The 14,199-nt window shown below is 49.2% G+C and overlaps 1 protein-coding gene across 1 annotated transcript in view; it reads left to right on the top strand.

Moving 5' to 3' along the window:
* Positions 1-14,199, top strand: part of ZNF618 (zinc finger protein 618) — a gene marked incomplete at its 3' end in the record, with an annotated part of 151,924 nt that overhangs the window by 93,135 nt on the left and 44,590 nt on the right. The window contains 3 exon segments of the mRNA XM_080940139.1: positions 5,967-6,271; positions 13,120-13,124; positions 13,126-13,216. Of these exon segments, the coding sequence (XP_080796265.1) occupies positions 5,967-6,271; positions 13,120-13,124; positions 13,126-13,216 (401 nt within the window).

The raw sequence follows: 14,199 nt of genomic DNA, 5'->3' as shown, positions 1-14,199 counted from the left end.
CTTGGGCCGTGGGTTTTGTGAGAACTGATCAACAACTGAAGAAACCGGGTTGTTTGTCTGTGAGATTGGTCATCATCAAGAGTTGTATGAGCGTGGGCATTCTTTTATCTGTGTGCTGGAACTGCGCTGGAGCCAGCACCCCGCTGAGCTGTGTGTTTCCCATCTGGCGTCAGGACTTGCAAACTCAGGGGAGTGGGTAAGTGGAAGTCAGAGGAGGAAGGAAGATTGTTTCTGGGGTCTCGTGCAGAGTGTCTGGGCACAGGAGACTGGCCCCATGCTTAGGACAGTGAGCCAGGAACAAGATGACTGAGGTCAGGGGAGTCGGGTTCACAAGCTCTGCTGCTTGGAGCCATTGCTTCAGAATGATTTCTCTGTAGTGTGTTTCCCGTGGCCAACAAGTTAGAGTAGTCTCCCTCCCCCACTCCCCTCCCTTGCTCACAGGTCTACTTTCTATGGTTTCAGAACCACACCCAAAAAAATTAAACAAAAACAAAAATCCCAGAAATAAATAGCTTGTAAGTTTTTCAGTGACTTACCGTTCTCCATGGTATTGTGAAATCCCATGAGTCCTGGTGTGCTCAGAATGCCAGTCAATGCATCCATCCATCCTCTCTCTCTCTCTCTCTCTCTCTCTCTCTCTCTCTCTCTCTGTGTGTGTGTGTGTGTGTGTGTGTGTGTGTATGTGTGGTCTGAGTATGCTATGTGTATATGTATGGCATGTGTATGTGTGTATGTATAAGTATGGTATGTGTATGTGTGTGGTATAGGTATGTGTATGGTATCTGTATGGCATGTGTATATGTATGTGTATGGTGTATGTGTACATATATATGTGTGTATAGTATATGTATGTGTATGATATGTGTGTGGTATATGTATATGTATGTGTATGACATGTGTATGGTATATGTATGTGAGCGGTATGTGTATGTATATGGCATGTGTGTGGTATGTGTATGCTATGTGTATGTGTATGTGCATGATATGTGTATGTATGTGTATGATATATGTGTGGTGTGTGTATGGTATGTGTGTGGTATATGTGTGGTATGTGTGTGATATGTGTGTGGTATGTGTGTGGTATATGTGTGGTATGTGTATGGTATGTGTGTGGTATGTGTGTGATATGTGTGTGGTATATGTGTGGTATGTGTATGGTATGTGTGTGGTATGTGTGTGGTATGTGTGTGGTATGTGTGTGATATGTGTGTGGTATATGTGTGGTATGTGTATGGTATGTGTGTGGTATGTGTGTGGTATATGTGTGGTATGTGTATGGTATGTGTATGGTATGTGTATGGTATGTGTGTGGTATGTGTATGGTATGTGTGTAGTATATATATGGTATGTGTGTGGTATGTGTATGGTATATGTGTGGTATATGTATGATATGTGTGTGGTATGTGTGATATGTGTGTGGTATATGTGTGGTGTGTGTATGGTATGTGTGTGGTATGTGTATGGTATATGTGTGGTATATGTATGATATGTGTGTGGTATGTGTGTGATATGTGTGTGGTATATGTGTGGTATGTGTATGGTATGTGTATGGTATGTGTGTGGTATGTGTATGGTATGTGTGTGGTATGTGTATGGTATGTGTATGGTATGTGTGTGGTATGTGTGTGGTATGTGTGTGGTATATGTGTGGTATGTGTATGGTATGTGTATGGTATGTGTATGCTATCCACCTCTTCTCACTAGTAACTATCCTGGTTCTCACCTCAGCTGTCTCCACTTCTGTATGAGTAACTGTAATGTCACTTAATAATGCTTCCAAGGCACAGAAGTCATGATTCCAAGGAGACCTGGTCACGGGCACATGGAAGGGCAGGGTGCCTTTGGTGCAGTGTGGCGGAGCTGTGGGGCTCAGAGAGTGTCAGCACAGCGCACACTTCAAGCATGTACAGTCAGGGAGTCTTGAGCGCATCCCGTACAGAGAAGGGCCCTTTGCACCTCAGATTGCGTGGCTTAGAGCAGCAGAAGTTTATTCCTTCAAAATCTTGAGCCAGGATTCAGACATCAGGGGGCCGGCAGGTTAGCACACACGCTAGAGACCTTGGGGGAGGGGTGTGTGTGCGACCTGCTCCTACTGGCAGTTGTCACTGTTCCTTGATTTATGGCCACATCTACCTGGATGTCAAATAGCTTCCTCCATCTCTCTGGGATCTCTTTTGTCTCAAATATCGGTAATCTCGGCAACACTTGCTACTGGATATAGGACAAGTTCACGTCCAATATCCTCACATCTGAGAACAGCCCTTCTTTCCAAATAAGCTCACATTCCTACCAGGAGAGATAGCTTAGTGGATAAAGTGCTTGCTACACAGCCTGAGGTCTGGGCTTCAGATCTCAAGTACTTAGACAAAGGCCAGGCGGGTGTCATGGCTCACCCGTAATCAAGACGACCAGTGGTTCCATGAGGTCTGGATTCAGCAACAATGGCCTCAGTAAAGTAGAGAGTGATCACAGAAAATTCAGTGTCAGTGTCTTGCTTGTATCTGGCACCCCCAACACTCACACACACACATACACTCACACACACACACACACTCACACACACTCACACACACACACACACTCACACACACACACACATACTCACACACACACACACACTCACACACACACACACACTCACACACACACTCACACACACACACACACTCACACACGCACTCACACACACACACACTCTCACACACACTCACACACTCACACACACATACTCACACACACACACACACACACACTCACACACACACACACACACATACTCTTAAGCCTTTGTGTGAACATGTGTACGTACACATACATGTTAAAAAAATAAAAAAACATGTTCATATTTTCTGGGGTTAGGATGTAAACCTGTATTTTGGGGAAGCTCCAGTCACCACACTACAAGGAAGAAGTTCAAATATCTTTATGTCAAGCAACAAAACAAATTGTGTCTGTCTATTGAAAGTGAAGGAAACGGGGTCTTGCTCAGGGCCATCCTCACCATCCTGACCTCCTGGTTCCTGGAAGCCTTTGCATAAGCCTTCGAGGACCACACTTGGAGAACCATTACCCATGAGATGGGCAGGAGATTTTTAGCACCTCCTTGGGTAGGGGACCCATTTGGCCTCTCTCCAGACATTTAATGCTCACAGTAAGCAGGAGAGAGCAGGTACTTACTGAGAAAAACCCTTTTAGTGCCCATCTTTGGATTTTATGTTGAAGTGTGACTTGGGTTAAATATAAAATTCACAGCATATCTTGAGCAACTATTTTGTAGTTATCTATATATAAATCTATTTTACAGCGACACAAATAGAATAGATTATGGAGTGTCAGCATGTAGATAGATTCCGAGTGCTTTGCCACTAATATACCTAATGATTCGTGCTGAGAATATTCAAGGGCTCCACTGTACATTTAAATGGATATAATTAAAATAATGAGCTCTATTTTAAAAAATGATATATGAAAAAAAATTTTTTTTAAGAAGTTGGAAGGAGCTTCGCCACTAATTCAAAGTGATCTAAGTACTTGTGTGGTGCCGTTGTTATTAGGGCACCCAATTAAATGCGGAGCTGAGAAAGAGAGAGGTTTGGGCTTGTAAATCTCAGTGCAGGAGTCTGGGAAGAGAAGGAAGCCGCCCGTGTCCTTGGCATCACAGGCATTTAAGGAAGGGGAGCCGATGGCTCTGGGCCCTGCCTTCAGACCCACCTGTGTGGAGAGAGACTGCTCCTAATTCTCACCTTCCATAGGCAGAGTCAGGGCACAGAGCCACAGCCCGATTGCCAGAGCAGGCTAGCACTCATTTAGAATAAGGCAAGTGTGTGGGGGAGGGACTAAGAGTCCACCTGTCCTTGGGAGGAAGTCATTTGTTGTTGTTCCTCACTCCAGAACCCTAGTGACTTGGCTGGACATCACAGGGGTCAGGAGATGTGGCCTCAAGACCTGAGTTGGCCCCATGCCCTGAGTCTCCGTGGTATGTTTGCACCCAGGCTTATTTAAGCACATGAATATGGTTGCCTTAAGCACGGATCCATCTATTGTCCCAGTGTTTACCTGGAAGCAAGTCTTCTCTTGATCATTAAGCAAGTACAGTGTTTATGGAGCATTTACCGTGTGTTAGAGATACAGGGGGCGGGGCACAGGTGCTCCAGGTGGAGGACTCGGTAAGTCATCACCAGACAAGACGTTTTCGGATTAGTAGCCAGGGCCATGAAGGAAATAGAACAAGGTATTGACCAAGAGGCTGGACAGTGGCGTCCGATGTGCCAGGTGTTAAAAAAGAACCCGTAAGTGTGTGGATAACTGTGACAGTCACTTGTGGGAGGGAGGTGTTACTTCCACGGAAGGAATTTGGCTTCATCATACTGGGAAGGCTTCAAGGTGGCCAGGGTGACATTGTGAAGTAATGTCATTATTATTATTATAATAACTATTTGGAATTTGGGAATCAGTTTTCTTCTTCCACCATGGAGGTAGCAGGGATGAAACTCAAGCCATCAGGCTTCACCAAATTGCCTTTACTGACTGAGCCTTCCTGCTGGTCTAGGAATGCCTCATATAAAGTCACTAATTTCACCCTGAAGGCTTCACCATGGTGATCTCATTTAACCCTAATTACCTCCCTATCATTCTGGCCCCAGAAACAGTCATGCTTGCGGATTGGATATTAATGTGTGAATTTGGGTTCGGTGTGCACAGTTTGGTCCAGTGTACCTCCTCAGTGGCCTCTCTCTGTGTCACCCTCGTAAATGGGCCCTCAAAGAGTCTCTCTTAGCTCCGCATAAACCTTTCTCCTCTCTGGAAGCAGCTGCAGCCGGGGTTCAGCCCGTGCAGTGAAACCATTGCCCCCAACTATTGGAGCTGCCAGAACCCAGAAAGCAGGGCTTTTGCAGGTCCAGGTGGATCCAGGACCACGTCCCAGCCCTGCCCCCCTAGCTCCCCACGTCTTCGTGTGCTTATTACATGCCTGGACCTGAACAAGCCTTGAGTCTGGGCTTCTCTGAGTAGATGGAAGGACCGGGCATAGGCAGGCAGCATCCCTGGGTCTGGAACGAGATTTGATTTTCACCCTGTGTCTGCCTTGTCGTCCTCACATCCCAAGCAGACGTTGTGAGGATAGTTCACCTACAGAATGTGGGGGAGGGGATGGAGAATCATGCTACAGAATGTGGGGGGGGTGGAGAATGTGGGGGGGTGGAGAATCATGCTACAGAATGTGGGGGGGATGGAGAATCATGCTACAGAATGTGGGGGGGTGGAGAATGTGGGGGGGGCTGAAAGAGTAACTCGAGCCCTGGCTACTCACGTTCTCCGGCACCTGCTTTTATGACGTAGGCAAGTCAAGGCTCTGTTGCAAACTACGAAACACGCTCAGCTTCCTGCCCAACTCTGTCTGACCTCAGTTCCTTGAGGGCGTTCTCAAATATTTGGAGAGCAGTCCTTTGCCAAGCTGTTGGCTCCTCGACACCCTCACCAGGAGAGCCTCTTGAGACTGGAGTTTTCCCGTTTAGAGTGGAAAGACAAGAGCTTGGATGTGTTCTGCGGCCCTGCTGCCAAGGATCAGAAACAGAGCGAGATACTTGGCATGCTCTAAGCGGACTGCTCACGGTACCGCTGGCAGACCAGAGCCCAGGCTGCCTGAACCAGAGCCTGCATCTGTCAAGGCTCCCCGCCTTGATAGAGGAATACATTCCCGCTATCCAGAGGTGCCCTTTGAGGTCACTTGTAACTCCAGCTGTGAAAGGTACAAAGAAATGGCAGGAGCTGAGCTGGGTACTCTGGAAGGCTTTAGACCTTCACTTACCCAGCTGTAAAATGGGGCTGCACGAGAGACCAAGGAGCCCTCTTTTATATTTAATGCACAGCCTCGTTGTGAGTCTGTATGGTGCCAAGGACTGGTGGGCTTCCCTGTGTATCAATGGGCAGTTCCGGGTCCCCTCTGAATGTTCTCTCTTCTTTCCCAGGGAACACTTGGAGTGTGAACAAGAGAGCACCAAGGTGGAGGGCCCGGAGCCAGCACCAGCCGAGGCCTCGCTGAGTGCTGAGCAGGGGACGATGACGGAGGTGAAGGTGAAAACGGAAATACCAGATGACTACATACAGGAGGTCATCTGGCAGGGTGAGGCCCAGGAGGAGAAGGCAGGCAGCAAGGACAGCACTGGCGACGCACCTGCCGGTGGCTCTGGTGACGCACCTGCTGGCAGCACTGGCGACGTGCCTGCTGAGATCTGCGTGGTGATCGGTGGCGTCCGCAACCAGCAGACCCTAGGTGAGTGCCCCAGTAAGAACTGTAAGCAGGGTAGAAATGTGTGGTCAGGAAGGCTGGCATCTCGGAGAGAGAGCCTTTCGTGGCTTGCTCTGCCCCCAGGGAGGAAACAGAGCTCCTGGTTGGCATTGCCTGGTGAGTTCTGATCTGGAGGGTTCACTTTCTGCCCGATGCAACAAGATCCCACGGTTCTGTCGAGCTCTTGATGTTTAGACTTCTGCTGAACCAGTGAATCCATCAGACCTTGAAGTCCCTAAGGTCCCAGTACGGGAACCAGCACAAGCCCTTAACTGTTTGCTTGGTATTCTGAATACATGTCCTGCCTGCCTTGTCCCTGGCCTGATTGGGGACTTTCGGGAAGTTCTTTTTGATCGGTGACAGTTATCTATGTGTCTTCCTGTACCTGGTAGAGTCTGGTAGTAACCTGCTCTAAGGCTGTGATTTCCCTCTTAAGCTCTCTAAGGGACTCCCAGGACTACTGCCAGATTCAAGGACTCCGTTGGCCGTAAGGCCCTGATAGGCTTACTGAACCCATAGAACAGGAGGTGGGGACTGTGTCCAACTGCTCTATAGTACAATGCTTGACAGCCTCTTGAGAGTCACCTCAAGTGGTTCAAGTGGCTCAGCCCTGCTAGGTCTCTGCACAGATCCTGTGCCCAGCAGGCGAACAGCTTGGTGTGGATTCATTTGGCTTTCAACATTGGCTCTCAGACTGGCTTCTGAAATCTGCCAAACAAAACATATCGATGGCTCCGGCATATTGATGAGCCACAGCTTTGAATCCCAGAGGCGGTGAGACAAAGCCCTGGTTCCTACCCTGGTACTGAGGTGCTTCCGAGTCTGGCTGCACATGTAAATGTCCATCCTCATCTTCCTCGATGGTTATCGGGTCCAGAGTGTTCTTGGGTGTGATCTCCCGTAGTCATCTACCTTTAGTGCTCCAGGTCTGGCCTGTCCCTCCTTCCATCTAAGCCCCTCTGTCTTCATGGCTTGCATACTGTTTATGACCCACAAGGCATCATGGGGAGATGCCCTTCGTTTCTACAGTTAACTCTCAAGTCCTGATGCCTGTTCTTAGGTGCTGGCCTCAGCCTCCTGTTCCCTCCCAGTTATCATTCAGTGGCCCCACCTGGGTCCCATGGCCAGCCATGTTTTGTGTCTCTGTGCCTGGCATACTTTGTTCACCTGGCTTCAAGGAAGCCACAGGAAATGCAAAACGCACAGCATGTTGTTTCTTTTTTTTACAAACCTTGAGGCTGACTCCTGCCATCTCCAGAACCAAGGCCAACAGCACCAGGGTCCTCTGTGGTCCCTTTGCTTTTGGCTTCTGATCATCCCAGACCTCTCAGCACAGTGTCCATCTGTCATCCCGCCTGCTCTTCCTGCTCCCTGCTCTGGGAATGCCTCTACACATTCCCCATGTTCAGCTTCTTCAAGGACAATTCCAGAGCTATCTCTTCTTCTTTCTGATTTCCTCTGGCCAGAGGGGTCAGCATAGACTGTGCCTGTTCCATGGAGCCCCTAGAGATTAGATCTCCAGGACCTGCCTGATTTCTGCTTCCCCACTCCTACACCACAGTGCCTAGAAAGATGCTGGCTTGTTGGAAGCTCTGTTGGTTGTGTTAATATGACTCGATGTCAGGTTGGGGCTGGGTGGTGCTGCAGTAATGAAAGGCCTCAAAAGTTGTGGGCCGTGGTAACTCAGAACCCACAAAATTTATATTTTCCTGACCACTGTGGCTCACACGGGGCTCCACTTGTCTCTACACTCTAGCACGAGGTAGCCATCTTTGAGATGTTGGCAGAGGATAGCAAGCCCTAGATGAACTTAAGCGGGCTGTTGGCTGCTAGAGAGAGAAGGAAGAGGTGTGGATTCCATTTAGATGTCCGACTTTTTGCAAGGCTGCCCCTCCTCTGAGGGGGCCTAAGAAGTACCCTCATCCTACAAGTAGCATGAAGCACAGTTGGACAAAAGATGTTTTGTGGGGAGCCTTGCTTAACCCCTGCCCCTCAGCATTCACTCACCAGAGCCAAAGACCACAGTTCCTCCAGGATGTATAAATGGAGAAGAGAGCATGCCTTTATTCTCACACTGATACTCTTTAAGCCCGGCAGCCATTGCTACCCTTCCCGAGATGTCCGATGAAGAGTGTATATCTGGTCAGGGAGTCCTCCAGCAGACAGACGAGGGAATGGTGGAGCACCTTCCCTGAGCCAGCAGCCCACACAGGCCTTGGGCCCTTAGACTTCCTGCTGGCCAGAGGTGCTCATTTCCCACAATCCACTGCTCATCGGCCAGGGCTTGGGCCGCACTGTCTGTCAGTGTCCTTCTCTGTCCAGTGAGGACCCTCCTGACCACCCTGTGGATGTGGGAATGGAAACAGTAGTGGATGGAACAGTGCTGACTGATAAGAGGTTCATCTCTGTGGTGCCTCTGAGACGCCTGTGATGGGAAACACACCTAGGTGCTCTGACTCATGGTGTGAGGCCTCTGTGTGCCGCCACGCCCACCACACAGATTTGTGTGTTCTGTGAAGACGTGGTAGGAAGCGTGCTAAGTACCTGGCACTGTGAAGGGTGAACAAGCTCTCGGTAGAACAGTCTTGAGTGTTGGTCATGTAAAGCGCCTGCTTTTCTCCCTAGTCTAAGAAATAAGCCAATGTGATAGAGACCTGGGGTGGGGATGAGAAAGAAAATCAGCACCAGATGAGTTCCCGTTTCTTTCTGGGTTGCCCTCCCTACAACTCAAGTCTTGAGTGTCTTTGGTAATTTTCTGTAACCTTCTCTTGGTAGAAGAGACTATAAAATACCCAGAGATTACCCCAAGGAAAGCCACCATCTGGGAAGCTGTGCCACATAGGACCATGTGGCTCCTCTCCTGTTCCCAAGGCAGATCCTTCTTGCTATGTGGTTTCTGCAGAGGATAAGGCTAAGAGGAAGCTGACCTGACTTTGTTGTCAACCAAGGAAACCATGGAAAGAACCCAGGGACTATCAGTAGGAAGAGAAACAAACTCACCTCTTGCTGGCAAATGGATTTTACCTGCAGCCCAGGTCCTGGTCTCATCTGTGGCTGTGGAGAGTTCAGTGTTGAGGATCTCAAAGAGGGAATGGTTGACTGTTAGTGCTGGGTGTAGATGTGGGCAGTGGGCTCTGAATGTTCTCGCTTGGCCTGACCCCATCATTTTATAGGGAGGCAGATCTTGTGTGGGGCAGGAGAGTTCTCAGCCACACAGCACACCAGTGGTGTACGACTCCTGTCTCTAAGCGCCTGTTCTCTTGATGACATCTGCCTTAGCCCTGCTTTCGAGCATAAGTAAAGTCCTAGCATGTGTGCCTTCTTGCCCTGAGTGTTCTCAGTCCATGGTCCTGAGTCCCTTGGTGACATGAATGTGCTTTGCTCACACAGCACACACTGAGCTCAGATGTAGGCTCTGTTACTGAACAGAATAGTGCCCCTGTTTAGTCACAGAGCTCTGGGTAATGAAGCCTACCCAAGTCCTCACAGGACATACACCACCAACAGCTTTCCCAGGGACACAAACAATATTTAAGACGCTTCCATTGGAGGAGCCAGGATGGCACTGGCTGGGAGAATCCTGCTGTAGCTCTTGGTGCCCAGACTGCTGCCCAGAAAGGCCTGTACTGCGAAGGGCATGTCTTGCTCTTAGACATGCTGTAGGTACACCTCTGCCCTACAGCCTGGGGAGGGGCCGGGACACATTTAAGAATGACACACGCAAGCACCGCCACTCTCAATTCCAGTTTCAGGGTTAGCATCGTTAACTGACCCCTGCACGCTGTTCCCCAAACTCCTCAGTGTGGTGCACTGCCAGTCAGCTGGAATCAGAGAATTGCAAGTGGTACCTGTTTGCCCTCATTGTGCCGATGGCCACTTGTACTTACCACATCTAGGACAGCAGGGTAGACTATTGTCTGGTCCCAAGAGGTAAGGATGGCAGACATTCATTCTGGATTTCAAAGTATGCTATCATGGAGTGAATGCTCTTCCCTATATACTGTGGAACCAACCAGGGCCTGGGCACCACATGTTCATGGAGACAGTCTTTCCTCCACTGGACTCTGCTTCGTGTGAATACTGAGACAACCAGGTCATTTTCAGATGTCAACCCAGTATCGAGAGGGGCACATGGGGGCAAGCCAGCAATTGTTCCTGGAGAAGCAAAGGAGCCATTAGGGTACAGGGAGGAGGGCGATGGAGGTGAGGTGCTCACTGCCTATAGTATTTTGGGACACTAAACGTACATATTCCAGGGGGCCAGTATGGAGTGGCCGCCAGGAAGTTGTTTGTGACAGGAATTATTTGATGACCAAATAAAACCTGTAAGGGAACGAGTTTCTGGTCCTGGAGGTAGGCAAGGATGGCCGCTGGCCCAGCTACAAGAATCAAGGGTCAGGTGGAAACTAGATTCTGGAGGGAGGTATTTTTGGCAGTGAATAGGCATACTTCATGCACAAAGGCATCCTGGGACGGAAAGTGGAGGAGGAAGAGGGAACCCCAGTCATTTGGAAGCCACAGGGCTGTAGCTCTGGATGGAGTTTCACAGGAACTCAGACACAGCCACGTGGGCTTCGGTCCTTGACAAATCCTGGAGGAAAGGCGCCAGGTCTTGGTAATGCCAGCTGATATGAGTTTCCCATTTCAATGGGCTACTGGCAGATCTAGGTGCCTGATCGTGCCAGAAGCAACACTTAGCTGTTTGCTGCAGCCACGAGGGAAGGAGCGATGCTGGCTGCCCTCCAGGCCCAGTTCCCTCCCTCTGATGTTGACTCTCCATCTGGGGTAAACCGGGAAGGGGTCCGGGGGGAGAATCCCGGTTAGAAAGGGATCCTGGCTGTAAGTTAGAAGAGCCGGGGTCTAGCCTACTGTGTCTTGAATGCTCAATGGAGTAAAAACACTGGATCGTTAGGACAAGAAGGACACAGTGTTGTGAGAATAGCTTTAAAGGTGGACGAATACGCAAGCTAGGCTCTGGAACCAGCTCCGTTCCGGGCATTGCCACCCCCAGGATGCCTGCCGTGATTAGAGGAATCTCTCAAGCCAGGGCATCAAACACCCTCAGTTTGGGCCTCCCGAAAGAACGTCTTTCCATTTTTCACCAATTGCAATGTTATAATTCCTGGGATATTGTATCACTTTTAGGATGGCATTTTGCAAATAGTCACAATGCTACTGCCTTTTAGGGTCCACTGTTGTCACTTTAAAAAGACATCTGAACAAGCTCATCTTAGCAGACAGAGAATTTTATATCTTCCTTTTTTATTCTCCTTGAACTCCCATTTCTAGCTCCCCTCCCCCACAGGGATTTTTCCTAATGTAATACATTTTTTATGCTTGAAAGTCTTTTATTGATCACTGTTTCACACTCATCTGCCACAACAAGAGGTACATAAATTGAAATAGAAATTTCTGGGGGAAAAAGATTTTCCTGGGATCATAAAGCTCCGAGTTTAAAAAAAAAAACCTCTTAATCCCCCCCCCCTCCAGATTGAGTTGTGATTAGCCTGTGATATGTCAAGAACAAATTTAGATAAATAGTAAGTGTAAAAATAAAAAAAAATTATCAAAAACCACACTTCTCGGTGAAACAGATACGACTTTCTTTTTTAATCGGCTCGTATACGTGTGAATGAAGATTTCTTACCGGGAGAATGAGACAGAGCTTGGCTTCATTTCATGTCAATTTCCAGTGTTTGTAGGGAAAGCACTTGGAGGTCTCGAGTGTGTGAACAGGAGCCAGAGACCACGGGCTTTGCTTCCTGGTGTGACTTGATTCTTTGAACTCCTTCCAAGATGTATGCCAAAAACCAGGCAAGGGTCTATGTTCTTAATGGCTTCTCCGTTTATAGATCTGTTAGATGTGTGTGTGTGTGTGTGTGTGTGTGTGTAGTGCATATGTGTATGTGTGGTGTGTGCATGTGTGTGGTGTGTGTGTGTGTGCATGTGTGTGCATCTGTATGCATGTGTGTATGTGTGAGTGGTGTGTGCCTGTGTGTGTGTGTGTGTGTGTGTGTGTGGTATGTGTGTGCATGTGTATATATGTGTGTGTGGTGTGTATGTGTGTGTGCATGTGTGCATCTGTATGCATGTGTGTGTGAGTGGTGTGTGTGTGTGGTGTGTGTGTATGTGTGTGGTGTGTATGTGTGTGTGCATGTGTGTGCATGTGTGTATGTGTGAGTGGGGTGTGTGTGTGTGTGTGTGTGTGTGTGTGTGTGTGTAGAGGACATAGCACACTCAGATCTCATTCCTCAGGTACCACCACCCCACCCTTTTTGGATCCAGGAGGAGGTCTCTTATTGGCCCGGAACTTATCAAGTATAATAACCTTTCTGACCAGCCAGCACCGGGGCTCTCTCTACCCCGACCTCTGCAGTGCTAGGATTATAAGTATGTACCTCATGACCGGTGTCTTTTACATGATTTCCGGGATCAGATTCAGATCCTCATTTTTGCTAGGCGTGTGCTATCCCAGCCGAGCTGTCTCCCTAGCCTTTTAATTACTTTTGAGAGAGTCTGGCTCCATAGCTTAGTTGGCCTACAACTCAGTTTGTAGTGTCTGCAGCTAGCCTTGACCCTGCCGTTCTCCCAACTCAGCCTCCTGACTTTTGAGATTACAGGCGTGTGTCACGTCACCCAGTTGCCAGCCAAAGTTATCGACTTGATGGAGGTTACCACGTGTGTCTACCTGCACTTTTTATGTCAGCAAGGAGGACTGAGGCTCTGATGAACCAGTTGCCTGGCCACCGTTCCCCTGCTGGCCTCGACCCTAAGCTAAATAATGAGGCATTCTCCAACATTAAGGGCTCTTTCTGATTTCTTACGTAATTCAGATGGAAAAAGCTCCGGAAGGCAGCCCCCACGGCGAATCTGTTCGGAGTCGGTATTCAGGGACCTGGATTATTGACCAAGCTTTGGGATATGCATCTGGTACGTGATGGCTGAGGGATGTGGCCTGATTTGGGTCAGCATGGAGGGTGGGCACAGCTGGCCACGGCGGCCAGCTGCATACCCTGAGTGAGCAAACTCTGCTAGTACCTCAGGGCCTGAGGGGCCACCCTCCCCCACATCCCATCCAGCCATTGTGAGCAGAGCTTGAGTCTACTCGGGAATGACAGGACATCTGGTCTAGACTCTCGGAACCATTTTAGCAGCCCTTACTATGGACCACAGACACGGAAGAAGGAACATCCCGTGGCTCCCTGTGTTTGGGACCTCAGTCTTTCCCTGCAGGACTTCCAGGCTGAGGCAGCTTTGTGCCTTGTGTCTCACCAGCCCAAGGCTAGGCATTAAACATTTTCTCTGTCACTGTTGGTCATGAACCTTCACCTCCTCCTCCTCCTCCTCCTCCTCCTCCTCCTCAGCATTCTGGAACATTAGTTCTGAAGAAAGCACTTGTGGAAGGCTGGTGGTCACCACGGCTCTTCCTTAGTGAGTCTCTGCTGACTACCAGGCCTCCCGCTAAGGACTCACAAACACTTCTCACCATCTGGCTGTTGTTCCACAGAGTAGACTCCTGGAACTTACTGAGCACTTTCCTGACCGGTCAGCAGGGAGCTAAGATTTGGACCCAGGTTGGTTGCCCTTCCTGCTCAGTGAGGCCATTACTCTGGGGAGCTTCCTGTTTCTCAGCCCATTTGGCACCTTTTGTACACACGGACCACAGGGACCAAGGGTGATTGAAGGGGGAGCTTGGGAATCCCTCCTGCCAGCATATGGTACCCGTCCTCACTCTTAAAGGGGTCGGGAGATGATCAGAGGCCATGGTAGCACACGCTTTTCGCTCTCCATATGCAGAGGAGATAAATGGATTGCCTTAAAGCCTCCCGTTTTCAGAAGCATTGGCTCTGTAGAGACCACGCCCCTCACTACAGCTGGGCAGGGTCTCACCTCCAGTCTCCAGGTCCTGTGCT

Source organism: Micromys minutus (assembly GCF_963924665.1).
Source record: "Micromys minutus genome assembly, chromosome: 28".
NCBI lineage: Eukaryota > Metazoa > Chordata > Mammalia > Rodentia > Muridae > Micromys > Micromys minutus.
Note: the sequence above shows the minus strand (reverse complement) of the source record. Positions and strands in the feature narration are given on the sequence as shown.